A 20,320-nucleotide genomic window follows, 5' to 3' on the forward strand; every position below is an offset into this window, starting at 1 on the left:
CCAAGATGCATAAAATTAGCACTTCAATTAAATATATGCAACCTTTCTCCCAGCTGGTGTTTAAATAATTTCCTAGCCTTTCCTAAAAACTTTGTTCGAAACTATTACTCTCTTCCATCTAGGTTGGCTTGGATAGTCATTCTGCCGCCATATGTCCCCACCAACAAAAAGCTGGCCTTCAAACCCACCATCGGGTCTAGGATTTGCCCTTTTAATTGGCCAAATGAAGATGCTTCTAGATCAAACACAGAGTGTCCTGTGGGTGGGAGGTAAGGGGGAGAGCCTGTACTATTTCAGTCTGGCCAGTAGGCACTACTCATTCTCATAAACCCTTTTTTCTTTCTTTCTTTTTTTTTTTTTTGAGTACCCAATTAGAATGAAGTCATTATGCATACAAAGAGTTATGTCTGCCAAGAAAAAAAGTCCTTAAAAGTTTATTAGTGTATATAGCTAGTTTTTCCCAGGGCTTTCCACTCTTAGAGAAGCAATCAGACTATTTAGAGCTAGAAGCAGCTTCACAGAATCAAATAAAAGAGCACCTTTTTTCCCATTTTCTTTATTAGGAAGAAAAACAGATTTTCACCACCTTGAAAAAAAAGACAACACTAAAACCTCAAATTTTAATACCCAACCCAAGCCTCCCAACAGAACTGGGCCTTAAGCTCTGTCACAGCATCTGTCACTCTAGAATCCTGTGTAAGTCTCTCCCCCATTGGACCACAGCCTCAGCTACAGGGTACAGTGTTTTATCCACCTTTTTCTTTGGCACAGTGCCCAGCAGACAGGTCTTCAATAAATGTTGAAAGAATAAATAAATGACTCACAGAATTTCAGACTGAATAGAATTTGGAAGGAGAAAAAAATAGAACACAAAATTACAGGGAGGAAATGAGGCTGCTGCTTTGTGAAAAGGGAGTTCAGATGCCCCCCCCCAACTCACGATGGTCTGACTTATGACTTTTTGACTTTACAATGGTGCAAAAGCAATATTCATGCAGTAGAAACTGTACTTCGAATTTTAAATTTTGATTTTTTTTTCCTGGTCTAGTGTTATGCCAATACCATACGTTCACAATGCTAGGCAGCCCCCTACTACCTGTAGCTCCCAGTCAGCCCTGTGATCCCAAGGGTAAATAACCCACACGCTTAACAACCATTCTGTACCCATACGACCATTGTTTTCACTTTCAGGGCAGTATGCAATAAATTACAGGAGACATTCAACACTTGATTATGAAACAGGATTTGCATTAGATGATTTGCCTATTGAAAGCTAATTGAAGTGTTCTGAGCACACTCAAGGCAGGCTATGCTAAGCTATGTTTGGTAGGTTAGGCGTATTAAAGGCACTTTTAACGTAGGATATTTTCAACTTACAATGGGTTATCAGGATGTAACTCCATCGTAAGTCAAGGGAGATGTGCACTGGAAAGAGGTAAAGGGGAATAAATGAAATAGCTACTAGAGATGAATCCTGGAAGTCAAGAAGCACAACTGCCCAGAAGGAAGAGTAGCAAGCTATTACTCTGCTCAACACTATGGTCTGTTGCCCGAGGGTGGGGGATGTATATATGCCTGAAATAGGGAGAAGAATGTATATACCTGGCATAAAAACAATGTATAATGATATTCAGAAGCATCATTAATATTATACATGCAAACTACTAAAATTAAAAACATTATGGCAGTGCTTAAAATTTCCTAGTATTTCAGATTTTGTGACTGTTTCAAATTGTATATATTGACCATTGCAGAAACCGAAATTTGAAGTTCAGTATAAGTGAAAAGTTGTTTCAAAAAAAAAAAAGATTCATAAAGAAAATGTACTTTCAGGGGCGCCTGGGTGGCACAGCGGTTAAGCGCCTGCCTTCGGCTCAGGGCGTGATCCCGGCGTTATGGGATTGAGCCCCACATCAGGCTCCTCCGCTGTGAGCCTGCTTCTTCCTCTCCCACTCCCCCTGCTTGTGTTCTCTCTCTCACTGGCTGTCTCTATCTCTGTCAAATAAATAAAATCTTTTAAAAAAGAAAAAAAAGAAAGAAAATGTACTTTTAAATAATCCCACTATCAAGTTAAAGAAATGAATGCTTAAACTTGAATGAACCTGAAATAAAATGAATTAACTTAAAAGAAAAAACAACAAGGAACACTGACCTAAAATCAACCTGTGTTTCATTCAACCAGCCTTACCAAAGAAAGCAGGCAGGAGTGGATGCTTTTTTTGTGAATGAGAGCAGTTTCTTTAAGGGTCTCACAGCAACCGGAAAATGAGTCATCCTAACAGCATAGGATTTAATTAAGATCCTACCAGTATGTGTTGTGATAGTACTATAATGCTAAATGTTCAGGGTTTATCATCAATTCTAAAATACTACTTAACACATTATCAACAGCTACTGATAATTTAAAAAATGTATTATTTCTTTATTTTGTTAAATATACTCCAAATGTTCTTCTCAGCTCAATTATGGTCAGTTAATACATAATGATTATAACTCAGACTAGCTAACAAGTAATTTGTTAGAGGTTCTAGGACATTGTTGTTACTTCTCAGGGCTTGTGTTTGCAAGACTAAATTTTCAAAGGTTATATTTTAAAACATTTGCACAGAAATAGACCAGTTTAGTTTATTCATAGAAAGATAGTAATACAGCTTACAAAGATCTAACCCATTTAAATCCCCATGAAACCACACCAAAGTTAGACTATGCCTCTGAGAATCCGCACGATCAACAGAACAAACTAGTTTGATTTTCCAATAGTCTAGCATCTATCTGCAAATCCATCACCTAATTTTGTTATAAATCACAAGGACCAAATTCAACAACAGGCGATTTTTTTTTTTTTTTTGCATAAGGGCCAGTTTAAGAAAAATAAAAATGTCTTTGTATCCCATTTATTTTCATTGAAAAAGACAAGAGATTTACTGACTTTAAAAGTTAGATTTCCCCCCTTTATGAGTAAAATGAAGATAAGAACAGGTTTTTTTGGTTGGCAAGAGAGGCAGTGTTCTGGTCTTCCGTTCTTATAGTCTCTGTTTAATCCTCCCAACAGCCCGTTTGCTGCTCAAGATACACAGGGTCGATCAGGGACTAGAATCATTTCAATTCATTCAATATAATTTTTACAGAAGACCTGCTATAGGCCAGGTGCTCAGGAAATGGCAATAAATCTATACTTCTGTCTCCTTACTGGGGCCAAGTTAGGCTGGGCAGTTAGGACAAAGGGGAGTCATGCTGCTAAGGCATCTGGGAGCTGCACGATTGCAACCAAATTTCTGAAACACCAAGCTGTCAGGATTCCCTGGTTTCTGGCACCTGGTTTCTGGCACCAAAGGCCTTGACAATGCCTCTTCTCTGAAGCCAGCCTTTGGCAAGCCTGGCATCTGCTGGCTCAGGCCTGATCAGAACACAAGCGTCTAGGAACCAGTGACTCTACAAAGGTTCTGGCCCTCTTTGAAGGTGGTTGTCCTGAAGACCTTCTCTCCTTCACTCCCTCTCTGCTTTATGTGCTCTGCAAGGATGCCTGTGAAATTGGATCTAGGACTCTCAACAGATAGACTGGGAAAGGCTTCAGGTTGCTCATCACTGGCTGAACTAGTTCCCAGTCAGTACATATCAATGTTTCTGCTCCAAGCTCTACCCTGTATCTAGTCCCTTCCCAGACTGCAGATGTTCTAAAAACTTAAGAGAAACCTGATAAACTGACCAGAACTTGGAAAAACCACTGGGCAATCTATTCTATAACAATATTCCCTGTAACAACATAAAATAATTTTGCAACAAGGAGTCAGGGCAAGGGGTAGGGTCAAAGAACCAACCAGTAGTCCCATTATCAGCCTTTCGTTCTATATAGATCCTTTCTCAGTATGCATGCTTTGACTTTTGAGGCTTTTTTATTTTCTCCATATGCTACCCTATAATGATTATGCTGGCTAAAGATATATTTCGGATACTATCCATAAAAATGTAAATCCTGTAACTGTAGTCAAGAAGGTAGAAAGGTTTACAAAACATTTTTGTCAATACTGGGAAAATGTGGCTTTGGAGTCATATACTGGATCAGAAGCCTCATTCTCCTACTCTGTGAACCTGGACAAGTTATTCTCTGTGCCTCAGCTTCCTCACTTATAAAAAGAGGTTAATAATAAAACCCTCCTCCTGATGTCTATTGTGGGGATGAAATGAAACAGTACATATCAAGGGCTTAGAACAGTATCTGATTCAGAAAAATGCTCAGTACATAAAAGCTGTTGCTGTTACTACTATTAATCTCGGTTGACAATGTAGACAACAAAATATGCACAAAAGCTTCCCCAAATCTGTACTGCTTGATTGCAAATGTCATCAGACAAGTTAGGCTGGTTTTTTTTTTAAACTAAAGAAGGGGGGTTACTTTAGAAAGAGGGGTCTTTTCTACCTTGCGTGCATCAATGTTCATAAAATAAATGTACAATCAACCTAACTGCTAGCCTGTTAGAAATATAAATTATTGAAGAAAAGTGGTTTGGGGTATAAAACTGCTAAGCCATTTAAAAGAAACTGAAGACTAAAGACCCCAAGAAAAAACCTAGTTATTCAACAAAATGGTTAAAAAGATTTTTACAATAGATTGAATAATCAATTTTTTAAAAGATTTTATTTATTTATTTATTTATTTATTTATTTATTTATTTATTTTTTCATGCCAGAGAGAGAGAGCGCGAGCACGAGCGAGCGCACATGCAAGAGTGAGAGCACTCGGGCGGGGGGGAGGAGCTGAGGGAAAGGGACAAGCAGACTGCCAAGAGCCGGATCCCACAATCCCAAGATCATGACCTGAGCTGAAATCAAGAATGAGTCGCTCAACCGAGCCACCCAGGCACCCCAATAATCAATTTTTAAGTTAAAATGCCCTAGGGCGCCTGCATGGCTCAGTAGGCTAAGCATCTGCCTTGGGCTCAGGTCATGATTTCAGATTCCCAGTCCTGGGATCAAGTCCTCATCAGACTCCTTGCTCAACAGAGAGTCTGCTTCTCCCTCTGCCCCTCAACCTACTCATGCTCGTGCTCACTTGCGCGCTCTCTTTCTCTCTCTCAAATAAGTAAATAAAATCTTAAAAAATAAATTAAAATGCCTTATTATGCTTTGTCATGGTAATTTGTGAATTTTTTAAACATGATTTTTTAAAAAGATAAAGTTCAAAATCATTTTTTTTCCAAAGTAAATACCAAATGACAGTAAAAACTCTAAATAAACTGAATCTAGTTTCATAAAATAGGATTCCTGAAAAGAGATAAAAGTTCTATGTGGATTTCAATTCCATAACTATAATTTCTCATTCAAAAAAAGTTAACTTCATATGACATACTAAAAATAATTTTCATCAAAAAATAACTCTAAGCAGAACAGGAACACTTTTTAAGGTTTCTGTGAATTCTAACTGAGAGCTACTATCCCCTCCAAAAAAATGTTCTCTGGTATTCATCATTCAGAGTATCATATCTATAAATATAGTTTACATGCTTATGAATGTTATGTATATGACAGATGCTTTGCCATCTTTTTATGGTCACTCAGTCTCAGAATAGAATGAAGCAATACTCAGCAGGAAATTACATAACACCATCATATCAGACAAAGCCACAAGGACTTAGTGGAAGCAATTTTAAGACTAAAGAGATAAGACCATATCACCCTTCCCCAATAGTAAACTGTATTATATTCCTTTTTAAGCCTTTAAATTATAATTCTTATTCTCAGATACTAAAACACCACTCTCGGGGGATTACTGAATATTCACACAGAGCTTTATCATTTTCCTTGGTAGCAAATAAAACAATCTCTGGTAGTCATTACCCTGCAAAAGACATAAGCATCCACCAAAAAGCAGTTGCTATGTATGAACGCAGACTCCTCACTACCCTTAAGAAACTGGAAAGACCAGAAAAAAATAACAGTACTTAAGTGTTTAGCTAGAAGAAAAAACTGAAAAAATTTAAACAATGTTAAAGAAGAAAATAAGGAATACTACCACAAAGATAAAAAAAAAAAATGATGCTAAAATCAGAAAAATAACACAGGTGGAAATTCACCTTTCCTCATATTTACTTCCTCACCCAGCTGGACAGAGATTTTCTGCCCCAATTAGAAAATATTCTAATACAGGGCCTAAAATTAGTATTAAGCATAACACAACATGGCAATGATATTACTTTACGGCAATATTATGGAGAAAAAACTTGGACTCTAGCTCAACTCAACCAAAAAGACCTTCTTCATCCTAACCACTCTAAAGCCCAGATACCAAGATGAGTAAGTGCGGTCCTTGCCTTGGGGAAAGACTGTCCACTAGGGAAGAAGCAAGCAAACTATTGTCACCTGATGATGCAGTATGGGCTGTAAGCGAAGTGTGCACTAGGCATAAAAAGCACCTGGAAACACGATAAATGTGACGAATAATTCTGGGATGTGGGCTAGGGTGAGCACAGTATCTGAGCTGGGTCTCCCAGAATAAATTCGGCAGGAAAAGGGGCCGACAAACATTCCAGGCTAAGGAAATGGTCATTTTAACTTTAAATATCAATAGTGATTCTTCTGATGTCTCTAGGAAAAAGAAAAGTACTGTTTTCTGGTTGTTCAACAGCCACAAACAAAAACCACAATGCCCACAGGCTTTTTGGGTTTTATAATACTGCCCTTTGGAAAAGAAAAGAACTTGGTCAGTAATCTATTCAGTTAAATAGCCAATAGGAAGCAATGAGATTTTAAATGCTGTCATTACAAACAATAGCAAAACTGTCCATGAAAGCAGAGGGAAAAGATCCAATAAAATGAAGACAATATTAAATGATTCTATAGAAAAAGATCTGAAAAGCACTTATCTAATTAAAATACCATTATTAATAGCCATTCTTTAGAAAGGATCTTGAATACTGGATAGGAAAAACTATTTGGTAAAGTTTAATGTATGGGATTCTTTATTCGCTGGCTACACTTGAACACCTAAAGGTCAAAACAGACTGTTACTTCAGAAACATAATGGCCTCTTCCTTCCTCTAGATTTTTGGTCTACTTCTCTCTGTGGTCTCCTATATCCTCAGAAGTGATATAAACTTAATTGCAAAGACTACAGCCATTTTATTCAGACAAAAATTGTTTTAATTTGCCTTTTGATATGGACTTTGGATATATGAACAGTAATACAAATCACATGGCTTAATCCGAAATCTAGGCCCAGATTACCCTGTGAATATTCCTTAAAGGCTTAAGCCTGTGACTCATCTGAGCTTCTTTAGCTCAGAAGTATGGGTTTCAGTAGCCTTCCACTGAAAGTTGCTAGCCAGCATCCAAGAAGAGTTGACTGACTTCACCTGAGGGGAGTAATTTATCTCCAAGCAATCATTAGGATTGGAGAGCCTCCTGGTAAAAGAAACAAACACAAACGAAAGAAAATGACAATTCACTTAAAACCCCTGCTATTCAGAGGACTCCTGTGACCTTACCTCCTTGCAAGTAATTCCACTAGCTTGGTTCACCTCTGTCAATCTTTGAGGCTAAGAGAAAGTAGAGACTGGCGCTAGAAATGGAAATAATGAAGTCCACCCTATTTATATATGTCTTAATCAACTGCCCAAATTCACAGGTGACCACCTAGAGATCTCCCGTTTCTTTACAAAACACATTAATTCTTGTCCTCCGGGATGTACAGTGAACAAATACTGAACAAACTGGTATTGTTTTAAAAACATTTCTGTGATATACAAGGACTCAAAAGCCCAACCCTCATTTTCTAGTTGAGGAAATGAGGCACAGAAAAATGTTCTGTCTGGTGAACTGGAGATGATCTCAAATTCCATCCAGCTGTAATAGTCAAGCCCTAAGAATCTAAAGAGGTGGCTCTTTGGCAGCTTGGAGAATTTTGCCATCTACCTGTCTTCAAGGAGCATTTGAAGCCTTACCCCAACTTGGGGGCAGGGTGGAGGAGTGTGCCAGGCAAATGGTCAAATCAGGAAGAACAGAATGACTGGAGACTGGCCAAAATTATCCCATCTACAACAACTTCTGTCCCAAGATCATCGGGTACTTTATCTGGATGCAGTCATTTCTCTTCCATTCTGAATAGAGGAAATAAAATGTAATAGCTAGAAGATACACCCAGAGCCTAGGAAAAAATAAAAAGTTCTCCTTCACTGCTCTCACAAATCAACTAGCAGGTCCTCATAAGAAAGCAGTGGAACCTGCTGGAAAGTGTTCTGGAGGCCCTCTCTGTGAGCTCAGGCAAGTTACTCAAGTTTCACACCTGTCTTCTCACCTGAAAAAGAGGATACCACCACCTGCTTCTGTAAGGCTTGGGAATAATATATTAGGGAACATTATATTATGGAAATATATTGGGAATAATATATTAGGGAATAGTAGGGAGATTGGGAATAATATATTAGGGAAAAGGTCCTTGGAAACCATCTTATAACATGTAACAGCTGTGATATGAAATGCTCATTTGGACTTTGTATACTTTTCAATTCATACCATGTAATCCTTGTCTACATTACACACAGGAATTACAAATAAGAGGGCGCCGGGGTGGCTCAGTCGTTAAGCGTCTGCCTTTGGCTCAGGGCCTGATCCCAGGGTCCTGGGATCGAGCCCTGCATTGGGCTCCCTGCTCTGCTGGGAGCCTGCTTCTTCCTCTCCCACTCCCCCTGCTTGTGTTCCCTCTCTCTCTGGCTGTCTCTCTCTGTCAAATAAATAAATAAAATCTTTAATAAAAAAAGAATTACAAATAAGTTTTAAATGTTCTGGCTATTTCTTTAAAGAACTCCAGTCTCTCATTTCTAAAGTGAAAGCTCTCTGAGGTGATTAGGAAAAGGAACGGGCAACCTCAAACGGGGAGGTGCTACCGAGTGCCCCCACAAAGGAAACCGCCCCCTGGACCTATGTCAGCTCTCTGAGGGCAGGGACTGCTCTGTTTGACTCACGGCTGTCAACTAATTTTCCTAACGCAAACTAATCGTTGCAGACTTAGGCATCTCCTAGCAGCTTACACGACACCCAAACATGGCCCCACGATACATCCTGTATGACAATACTGAGTCATACGAAAGTATTAAAAGTTTAACATTATAACGCAGTTCAGTTGTAATACTAAAATCAAAGAAATGGTGCTTTGAATCGGATGCCTATGAGGTAACCAGAACGAAGTCACATCTTTAAAATAAGGGACCAGAAACCCATAGATGTCAACAGGGAGTGAACCTCCCGCAGGACGTTTCACTGAATTGGCGCGATCGTTTGTGGCCCGAGATCGGGACGGGATTCGAACCCAGAACTTGTCTCGAAGGACGTGCCAGAGCCGCTCCAGAGTGCAAGAGGCCTTTAAGGCCAGGCGCCCCTCGCTCGAACTTTCCGGCTCGGCTCCGGTCCGCTCCCCCGGGCAGCAAAGCGGATCTCGACGCGGAGGCGCGCTCAGAGGAACGAGGGTCGCCGGCCCTTTGTCCCCCGCGGAGGGGCAGAGGCGAGACAGGCGCTCCCTCGCGTCAGGAAATAATGACAGCTCGAGCGCCTCCGCTCGCGCCCGCCCCGCCCCGCGCGCCTGGGCCGCAGGCGGCGCCCTCCCGGCTGCCCGCGCCGAGGGGCGGCCGCGCCCCCTCCTCGCCCCCCGCCCCGCCCAGCCCCGCCGCGCCGTGCCAGGCCCAGGGCCACCCAGTGCCGCCAGCCTCACCGGGTCGGAGCTGGAGGCCGCCGTCGCGGCGGCTGCACCACAGCGCGCGCTCGCCCTGCTGCAGGATGTAGTGGTCCTTGGCTTGGAAGAGCTCCATGCCGGCCCCGGGTGCCGAGGGAGGAGGCGGCGGCGGCCGGGCGCGCCCGTGTCTCCGCGGACCCCGGCCCCGGCGGCGGCGGCTCGCGGGGGGCGCGCGGGCCGTCCTAGTCGGCTGGGCCCGCCGGAGCCCGCGCCTCGAGGAACAGCGACTGAGGGAGCGCCCCAGCCGCCAGGCCCGCCGGAGGAGAACGCGCACCGGCGGCGGTGGCGGCAGCGGCGGCGGCCTTGGAGGCCTCTCCCCCCAGCTCCGCCCCTTGCCCGGCTCCGCCCCTGGCACCGCTCCCGGCCCCACCCCCTTCCGTGGCCCCGCCCCTGGCTTCTCCCAGGCTCCGCCCCCTCCCTCTCTCCCCCGCGCGCCTCTTTCTTCTTTCAGCTCCCCTTTCTGCCCTTTCCCGCCGCCCTCTCCTCTAGCTTCTCCCGGGTTTCTCCTCCTGGCTCCTCCCCACAGGCTCTTTCTCCCTCCCTTCCTCCTCCCTCAACTCTCCTCCCGCTCTTCCCAGGCCCCGCCCCTGGCGGGTCCGCCTTCCCTCCAGAGGCAACGGCTGGCCGAACCCCGGCATGGCTGAGTCAGGGGCCAGCTGCCCTCCTGCCTTGTAACCTATGGAGCAGAAGCTCACTGGTGGGGTCTTCCCTCCCATGCCGGCGGGTTATTCGCTTCTTGCTCCAGCCCTGAGGAAAGCCCGGCCGCCTCCTTACATCCAACCTGGAACCCCCTCCTCCCCGGGCCTGAGCTGCCCGCAGAGACCCAGGCCGGGAGAGCCGGGAAATGCAACCCAAGACGCTGGTTACTGGGGTCTAGACCCAGCCAGGCTCTCCGCGGGGCAGGGCCGTCCTCTATTTTGGTATTTACTGTTAGAACCTTGTGACGTTTGACAGCAGCAGGTATTCAACAAATACACATCAACCAGGAGCGTGTAACAATAAAAAACACAAGTATTAGCACAGGGCTCTAGCGAGGAAGAAGGGAGTAAAGTTCAGAAGCTATCGTACCCCGAATTAAGCAAGATGGGTCTGAGAAGACGTCAAAAAATTAATCAGTGAAGTAAAAGGGATCTAGTTTGACAAGGATAAGATGGCTGGAAAACCTCCTGTGGAAGGAGGAAAGGCCCCCCTCCCATATCTCTAAGCTGTCTGTTTTGAAAGGCCAGCTGGTATGTTGAACCCAACGGGCCTTGGGAGTCAGGTCCAGCTCCAGGTGTGGTCTAGTGCGCGATCTTGGGGAGATCTCTTGGTCTCGGATGGTGGTTGAACTCAATGGCCTTTAAATTACACTCTCAGTTTTATATATCAGTGAGTCTTGCTACTCCTATCTCCTGTAATCTGTAATGTTTTAGAAGGAAAGGAGGAAAAAATGCGGCAGGAGACAAGAAAAGGAAGGCAATACTTTTAACCTTCTGCCTAGATAGAAGTGAGAGGGCCCCAAGGCAGCAAAGAATTCCACGTTACCAATTATTCCAGCCCACACTGATTTCTCTGCTGAATTTCCATAGCACAGAAAGACCCATGATGACAAACTGTCCTGGAATCTCTGATAAGTACCAAGCCTCCTGGACTACCCAGATATCTTCAACATAAAGATCAAGAGAAGTGATACTATATCAAATTTTCATGATGTGACTTGGACACAGAAGATAATGGAGACGAGATTCAGTGGAACCATCAGTTTCAGATTTACTGTTGAATTCAACCATATGTTGACTTTCCTTAGCAAAAATGAACAGGTAATGAGAAAGTCCTCTGACAACTGTATGTTCTACAAATTATTTTATTTTTTAATGAATCACATTGCCGGATAAAGAAAGCAATGCTATTGTAATTGTTTGAAAACAATTGGCTAGTTGATTGAAACTTTTCCTTATGTTTTAAATCAATGATTCCAACCCTAGCTACCTATTAGGATCACCTGGGGAGTTTTTCAAACACACCAATGCTAGGATCTCAGACCAGTAAACTCAGAATCTAACTGGGGTAGGCTCTGGCATCAGCATTTTTCCTAAGCTACCCAGAGGATCCTAATGTGCAGCCAGGGGTAAGCAGCACTTTTTAAAATGAAATTAATTGGAAAGTTCTGCCTGATAGCAGCGTAGCAGAAAACAGCAGTCAGTCATTAACTAATACCATTGTATGGGGGTGGTTACCTATAAATCCGGAGTTAACAAGCAGAATCTTTAGGAGCGAGACAAACCTGAAGAAAAGTTGCTCCTGGAGCCTGACGTTCTCCCCTCTCTCTCTAAATGCATGCCTGGCTGAACAGAATGGCTGAAAAGAGGAAATACTCTGTCCTTAGCGGATATCAGGTCCCCAGTCTCCTGCCACAGCTGCCTTGCCTTGCTCCTGCTATGGAATCCTTGAACCGCTTCTCCATTCCCTGGCTGGCCTCCCCATCTCTGGCCTGTGGCTACCTGCTAGCCTCTATCACTTTCTTCCAGCCTCCTAATTCGAGGCCCTCCTGCCCTTGAATGATGTCACCCAGGTTGTACTAGAAAGTCCAGGTGATGCTGTTCTGCTTTTTAAACAGGAATGACCATCATGCATATTACATATTTTTTTTTACGTGTATGGTGTCCTTATACTCATTTAAGCATATTCGCTGGGGAGTTAGGTTGTAGCCAGCTCTGTGTGATCTCAGGTCACTAAATCGTTTTTTAGTCTGTTTCTTTATTTATTAAAAGGGATGATCACAAGGGTTCCTCCAGCCCTGAAATCAATGAATGTGAGGAAATGTGTCCACACAGTTAAACCTACGCAAATAATGATGGTAAATGACTCAACTCTGATTATTGATTGGGCCTTCGGTATCAAGTTTATTATTTGTCTCTGAGATTTTTGGGTTCTGATTGGACTCTAGTGTCCTCTGGTGAAATTTAACTTTTAACATTGTTTCCTCTCTACATGTCCACAGTTTTGTATGCTGTTTGTTGATGAGAACTTTCTTCAGTCTAGTTTGTATATGAGAACTCTCCAAAGGAGGGGTTTTTAAAACATACATATTCTGCCTGTCAGGAGTCTGCTCATTCTTAGCTCTGCAGTGAACGTGGTTAAAGGCCCAAGGTGCTCGTGAGCCCAATGTTTACATTTGACCAATTCGCAGCCAATTTCTCATGGATTTGTCTGCCAGTAAACTTCTGCTACCACCTCCCATAACTTCATCAGGGACAACTGGAAATTGTGACAACCATTCAGGAGCACTTTGACATATATAAAATTGTTTGAGAAGCACCACAGAGGCAAAAGGGGGAAGGCCTCTCAGGAGATTGTCACATTGGTCTAAAAGAAAGAGATCATTTTGTTCACTGGAGAAGATCATCTCCTTCATTTCTATACTTTGGGGGGTTAAAAAGTACTCAGTGTTTAATTGGCCCGATAAAATTGTCCACCCAAGTCATTGTTTAACCAGCTATAATAATTCTTTCGTGTGTGTTTAAGAGAGAAAAAATGAATCTAATCTCTCTGCATTTAATCTCCTTCCAGAGGGAAGATAATTAGCCTTTACAGTGATGATTTCATATTTGTCGAAAGCCAGCTGTCTCTCACTTCCTTCTGTTATGCATTTACTTTTCAATTAAACAGTTAAAAAATTAGTTCTAAAAAAGCTAATTTGGAAAAAATGTCCAAGATATACTGTTAAATAGAAAATGTCCAAATTGCAGAATAGTATTTTAAAGTATGCCATTTGGGCTTTTAAAAGGGGAGAATGAGAGAGATGTTTTTATAAGCCCAGAATATTTCTGAAATAAAATACAGAAAGTATGTTTACCTCAGAGGAAAGGGAAAGGGGGGCAGATCAGAAATGCAAGGAGGGCAGAAACTTCTTTTCACTTTATATTCCTGTACAGTTTGGTTTTTTTAACCATGTGTTTTTAATGCTTTAAATTAAAAAAAAAAACCAAACACCAGTTAAATGTGTGTGTATAAAACGCATTCTTCCACCACACACAGACACATTTTTAGGTAATCTCCTGCCTAAGGGTCTAGAACCTTTGTCCTGACAAGCCAGAAATCCAAGGCATGGATCTTTTTATTCTTCATATGCTGCTTAGTACTTTTGAGCTTTCCTAACATCTTAAATGCTGTCAAAGCGAGGTATGGTTAAGTATATCAGCCATTTTTCTGCACTGTATACTTTTTTAAATGGAGCATAAGGAACGGAGTTTTTTCTTAAGCACATTTTCTGAACCACAGCAATAACTATGGCTTGTTCTTCCTCTCTGCCAATTATAGCTCTCAGGTGGATGGCCTATTGGGGTTGGTACCATCATAAAGCAATAACGATCGTCAAAAATGCTGTCTGTTAGATAATCATGTTAGAGATTTTTTTTAAAGAATACTTTGCACTGCAAGGGGGGACTTGCTCCTGCAGAAACTTGGTGCATCCTTAGAACGGCTGTCCAGATTTTAAATTCACTGTTTCTTCTCCTGGTGAAAGAAAAAGAACACCTCACAGTGTCTCACCATTTTGTAAGGGTAGCACTTATCAACAAGGAAACAGAGGGTTGCGGTTTTCCTGTTACTGCTCCATCCCTTTTCCCTCAATTTTCCAGCAATTCCTCAGCGAGGAAGCGGAGAAGGTGTGCATTGGAGGAGGGGTGTTTGGACTGCTCCTGACTGGCTGGGCAAGGGGGTGGGGTACACAGCTGGGGGGAGTCAAGGGTGGAATGGGATTTGCAAAGTCTCTAAGATGATGTTTTTAACAAGGCCCATGATGAGTAACAGGAGACCAGCTGCAGATGTGGCGAACATGTTTCAAAATTCGGTCCTCATCTAATTTTAGGATTAGAGTTATGCTGCTGCTGATCTCGAATAGGGCGAGCTCCTAACATTTAAGTTGCCCGTAAGCAGTGCATCGTTTCTCACAGTTCTTCCCGTCACTGTTCTGTGAATTAATCAAGATTCTAGATTGTAGGTGTGATGCTTATAAAGCTACAGCCCAAGGGGCTCAGTCCAGGGCAGTGCTGAACTTCAGAAAGGACCCATTCCGAACAATTAAAAATAATGTAAGGAAATGCAATTCCTTTGTGTATATTTCTCAATTACCATAAAGTCCTCTGTATGCTGTTTTTTTAATCTTACTTTTCTTCTCATCATTGTCCCCTTCAGCATCTGTGCTGTCCCTTTCCTCTCCAGGCTCCTTCCTCTTTTTCAGCTCTTTGCTCTGAAATCTGACCACTTAAGGCTATCTCCCTTCTTGGAGGATGGCAGAGGGAAAGCAATAGCACAAGGCTAAGCCAGAAAGCTCCCCAGCTGTGGGGTGAAGGGGGCAGGCTGGGAACACTCAGACATTAACCACATTGTCCCATCATTGCAGAAGGAGCCTGTTACTCCCTTGGGACTCAGCATAATTATTTTCATTTTGAATTGGAAGAAAAAAAAAATGCCCTGTAAACAATTTGGAGGGGGGGTGGGGGTTACATTCAAAGTCCGAAGACCAGGATCTGGACTTTTCTCCCCTTGTGAGTTCATGATGAGAACTTGAGAGTTTGGCTCTGAGGACAGCAAGCTTCAGGGACGGGTGTCCACCTGCAGAAACAGAGAAACTCCGGATCTGAAAACACTTCCCACTTCACCACCAGCCCCTTGTTTCCTGCTGGCCCGAACTATGAAGCACATTACTTACTATTCTGCCTGCCAAGCTTGGAGCTGAGAAATCCAAGGGAGATGAAGAGAGACAGGTAGGAAAGAACAGTCTGATGGACTCTCTTTTCTTCTCCCCTGCCCACCCCCCTACCAGCCCTGCACCCTGCTCCAGGCCCGGTAGGCAGAAGTGTTTGCCAGTTGCATGTGACCCCACCAGCTCTGGCAAGTGGGAAGCCCTGGTCTGGCCACCTGCTCCATTCATCAAAGCCGTGTGGGCAGACAAATCTCCCAATTGTCGCCAAGGCTGGCTTCCCTCATGTAAAATGTGGAGAAAATATAAAATTTTCTTTACAAGTTTCTCAGCAGGATTCAATGAGGTCTGAAAGGGTGTCCTGAGCTATGAAGTGTTACAGAAATGTCATTTTGTAATTTTGTAAAAATTTACTTTATGTGTAAAGTGTCCCTACTAGATTTCATATTATTTCATAGATGCCATATAATATATATTTTAAAATGTTATATATATAATATATATGTATAATGTTAAAATATATTGTAAAGCAACCAACTCTTGATCTCAGGGTTGTGAGTTCAAGCTCCACGTTGGGTGTAGAGATTACTTAAATTTTTTTTTTAATTAAAAGAAGAAGAAATATGTTAATATATATGATTCAGATGCTTTTAGCTCAAATCACATTGTTGGGAATAGGAGTGATTGGTATTAATCATATAACTAGAAGGTGGATGTTGGCCTTGATTCAAATCAGAGGCAGAAAATTCTCCCTGAGGCTAGTGATACATAAACTTCGGGACTTTGGGATTTCATCCAAAGCCCTGTACCAAATTCTGCGCTCATTCTGTATCTTCCTTTCCAAAGAGGACCCTCCATATTTTAAAAAACGTTAGGCACCGCAAACCGTGCTCCCAACACCAGCACAAAAGAACATTCTGTGCTTCTACATTCCAGGAGAATTTTGTGCCTCCTCTCTGTCCTCCCGTGATTTGTCCTTCCCCCTTCAGATATTTCTCTGGCATCATTTTAGCCTCTCCCCTCTTTCTAAACTCAGATATACCTTCTGGTACCTCCAATTCTCTAATCCACTAACAATCACGTAGCTGGGGGAACACATGTACACATACACCCACACACTCACTTCTATCAAGAGATATATTTGGAGATCGGAAACGGCGTGTTCAAGAATAGCACCATTCATCCCAAATGACTCAGAGGGAGCTCTTCCAGCTAATGTGGAGCCCTTCTGGTGAAAATGGAGCTAAGAAGAATTCTTTGATTCAATAATGCTAGGCTTATAGATTTTCCAGGAGAGGATTCAAAAGTACTATTAATAGGAAGAAAGTGTTTTCATCATGTGATATCAGACTAGGCTGTCTCTGGAAGAAATGGAACATTCCTTGGGGCAAGGTGTGCTTGCCCTTGAGTGAATCAGAAGGAACCTGGTCATACCCTCTCCTGGTCAAGGAACTGCCAGGAAGTATGCCAAGCACCACAGTCCTCTTCTAATTCATGGAACTCAAGCTCACCCCCCAACCTCCAAAACACACACACACACACACACACACACACACACACACACACACACTCACTCCAGAACCAAGAGAGGAACACCCTTAGGAATACAGGCTGAAGCCCAAAGTGGTAAATACTGAGGAGACAGAGCGTAGGGATAGGTCCTAACCTGTTCAAAGGGTTGGAATTTTCTTTTTTCTTTTTTTTTTAAGATTTATTTATTTAAGAGAGAGAGAGAGAACAGGCGCATCAAGCTGGGGGAGGGGCAGAAGACAGGGAGAGGCCGACTCCCCACTGAGCTTGGAGCTCGACCCCCTGGGGTTAGGACCTGGGCAGATGGCAGACACAACCGACTGAGCCACCCAGGTGCCCCAGGGTTGGAATTTTCAAAAGAGGGGCTGGGGGACACCAGACTGGGAGACACCAGACTGGGAGGAGGATTGAATGAAAGCAGGAGGCAGACACTCAAAAATCGAATAGAGAGAATTGAGGACACAGGTAGTATTCATTCTACATTCTCTGAAGGCCTAGACTTCACCCCACTCAACCCTCAGTGGCAGGAGGAAAAGCTTCCAGCCCTTCTACTGGACTGCTTTAGGTCCCTAATTGGACATTTCACCAAAAGCACAGTTGAAACCCCCCCACCCCAGAGCCACCTGAATAATAGCCCTCCACGGTTATCAGATCCTAATCCCGGAACCTGTAAATGTTGCCTTACAGGGAAAAAGTGTATTTGCCAATATGATTAAGGACCTTGAGATGTGATTAAGGGTCTTATCCTAGATTAATGGCGTGGGCTCTAAAAGCAATCACAGGTATCCAAATAAGAAGAAGGCTGAGCAAGACCTAAAAATTCTCATCATAGGGGCACCTGGGTGGCTCACTTGCTTAAGCATCTGACTCTTGACCTCTGCTCAGGTCATGAGTTCAAGCCCCGGTCGGGCTCCATGCTGGGTGTGGAACCTACATTAAAAAAAAAAAAAAAAAGTTCTCATAAGAAAAAAATGATAACTGTGTGGTGACGTATATTAGCTAAACTATAGTGGTGATGATATATATATGTCCCTATATCAACTCATTATGTTGTACACCTAAAACGAATACAATGTTATATGTAATTACATCTCAATTTAAGAAGAAAAAAAGGCTGAGGGAGATTTCACACGCACAGAGGAGAAGGTGATATGAAGACAGAAGAGAGACACTTGAAGATGGACGTGATACGTTCATGAGCCAAAGAAAGCGCGGGTTCTGCCCGAGAGCCTCCGATGGGAGCAGGGCCCTGCTGGCACCTTGATTTTGGCCCAGTGAGGCTGATTTTGGACTTCGGAGCTCCAGGACTATAAGGGCATGAAGCATATTAAGTCATCACCGGAAATGGATGCAGCCCCTGTTAGAATTCCACAGGTGTTTGGTCTGGCCAAGATGGGCCGCACTGGCTTCTCATCATCCCATGTAGCCACGCTTACTCTTGTGTCACCAGTAGAGAGGCCGACTGTGCCAGGCCGCCCCCCCCCCCCGACCTCTAGGGCGTGGTATTCATTTGCTAAGGCTGCCTACAAATCACCACAAACTCAGTGGCTGAAATCCACGGACACTGGCTCCGTCCCAGTTCTGGAGGCCAGAAGGACAAAAAGTGTTGACAGGATTGCTTCCTTCCGGAGGCTCGGAGGGAGAACCCGTTCTAGGCCTTTCTCCCGCTTCCTGGCGGCATCCGTGATCTTGGGCATTCCTTGGCTCGTAGCTGCATCCCTGCAGTCTCTGCCTCCGTCTTCATATGGATCCTCATATGGCCTGTCCCCTGCATCACTGTGAATCTTCAACTCTTCTGCTTTTATAAGGGCAAGGGTCATTGGCTCCAGGGCCCACCCTAATCCAGGATGATCTCACGCAGACATCTTTAAATTAATTACATCTGCAGAGACCCTATTCCCCAATAAGGTCACATTCACAGGTACTGAGTGTTAGGACTTGGACATATCTTTTGAGGGGACACTATTCCACCTACTACAGGGCCAATGCCCCTCTCTTCTCACTCAGTGAGGGGATTATAGAGAACTCTAGCAATCGTCTAGCCTAATGAAGATTGGGCAACTCACAGCAACTTGTCTAGGGTCGGGCACAAATTTCTAACATCAGACCTCATAGAAACCAACCTTGGAATCTCTAATCCGGTGTGATTTCCAACAAATCACCTAGCCTCTCGGTAATTCCCTACCTAGGAAGGATTTCATTTACAATCAGCTTCCAACGTATACCTCCATAACCTCCACACAACTCCTTTTGGCAGAAAAGACAAGCACACCATCCACTAAACATTAAAACCAGGGCTTCAGAGTTTGGGCTTACATCTAAGAGATTTAAGAAAACATTGCGGTTTCTGGGGCACCTGGCTGGCTCAGTCAGTGGGGCACGCAAGTCTTGATCTCGGGGTGGTGAGTTTGAGCTGCACTGGGGGGCATAGAGCCTACTTAAAACAAAAACCAAAAACCCAAAAATATTGCAGTTCCAATACTTACTTTCTGTACCTGTTGCTAAATGATAGTGCTTCTCATAAAAGGGAAAGATTTCTTGAACGTTAGCTGACTTTATATCCCAAAGCAGCTATTCTGATGCTTCAGAATATAGAAGATTCTTTACACTGGAGGTGTATTAACTCATGGTTTGGGAGGCATTCTCTAGTTCCCAGCTCGTTATGCATGTTATCTTATTGGAGACAATGGACCCGCTCAGGCTGTCTCGTGGAACTTCAGCCGGCAGTGTCCCTTCTCCGTAGGTTGTGTTTGGAAGGAAGGGGAGGACGGTTTCCTGAGGTCTGTGCTAGCCACTGCCGCTTTTGTAAGACTCGCCACAGCGTTGAAATCTCTTCTTTGGACCTGTAACCGCTCTACAACACTCACAAGCCGTCAAGTGCTTGTCAAGCACTGTGCTCGCCCCTGCCCTGCCGCTTTCCTGGGGCTGCTGTAACCAGCGCCCACCAACAACGGACATCTACCCTCTCACAGTTGTGGATGTTAGAAGTCCAAAGTCAGGGAGTTGGCAGGGCCGTGTCTCTCTGAAGGCTGTAGGGGAGGATCCCTCCTTGCTTCTTCCTAGCTTCCGGTGACTTCCAGTCATCCTTGGCACTTCTTGACTGACAGCTGTGTTCCTGCGGTCTCTGCCACCACTGTCACATGGCCTCTCCCCCTCTCTCATCCAGTATGACATCATCTGAACACCCAATTACATCTGCCAAAAGCCCTATTTCCCCTAAGATCGCCTTCATGGGCTCCTCATGGATGTGAATTTGGGGGGGACACAATTCAGCCAAGTATACTTGCCCAAGGAACATCTGTAGGTCTCTTTGGAGGGCTTGATTTTCTTTCACTGCCCCTTTTAATATAGCAATTCCTTATGTTACTTAGGAAGAAAAAGCCATG

The 20,320-nt window shown here is 43.6% G+C and overlaps 1 protein-coding gene and 1 long non-coding RNA gene across 3 annotated transcripts in view; one reads left to right on the forward strand and one right to left on the reverse strand.

The window, feature by feature from the left end:
• The window catches only part of INPP5F (inositol polyphosphate-5-phosphatase F), an 83,841-nt gene extending 73,803 nt beyond the window's left edge, over positions 1-10,038 (reverse strand). Inside the window, exon 1 of one of the 2 annotated variants that reach the window (XM_045803270.2) lies at positions 9,701-10,036. In XM_045803270.2, coding sequence (XP_045659226.2) covers positions 9,701-9,797 — 97 coding nt within the window. In that variant the 5' untranslated portion in view covers positions 9,798-10,036. Of the gene's footprint in view, positions 1-9,700 lie in introns of both variants that reach the window. The other variant, XM_087862661.1, reaches the window with a different exon arrangement.
• Positions 10,039-15,257: 5,219 nt separating this feature from the next.
• The window catches only part of LOC123796019 (uncharacterized), an 87,735-nt gene continuing 82,672 nt past the window's right edge, over positions 15,258-20,320 (forward strand). The window contains exon 1 of the long non-coding RNA XR_006780650.2: positions 15,258-15,468. This is a non-coding gene — a long non-coding RNA (uncharacterized LOC123796019). The remainder of the gene's footprint in view (positions 15,469-20,320) is intronic.

Source organism: Ursus americanus, chromosome 6 (assembly GCF_024610735.1).
Source record: "Ursus americanus isolate L20-20 chromosome 6, mUrsAme1.1.p, whole genome shotgun sequence".
Taxonomy (NCBI): Eukaryota; Metazoa; Chordata; class Mammalia; order Carnivora; family Ursidae; genus Ursus; species Ursus americanus.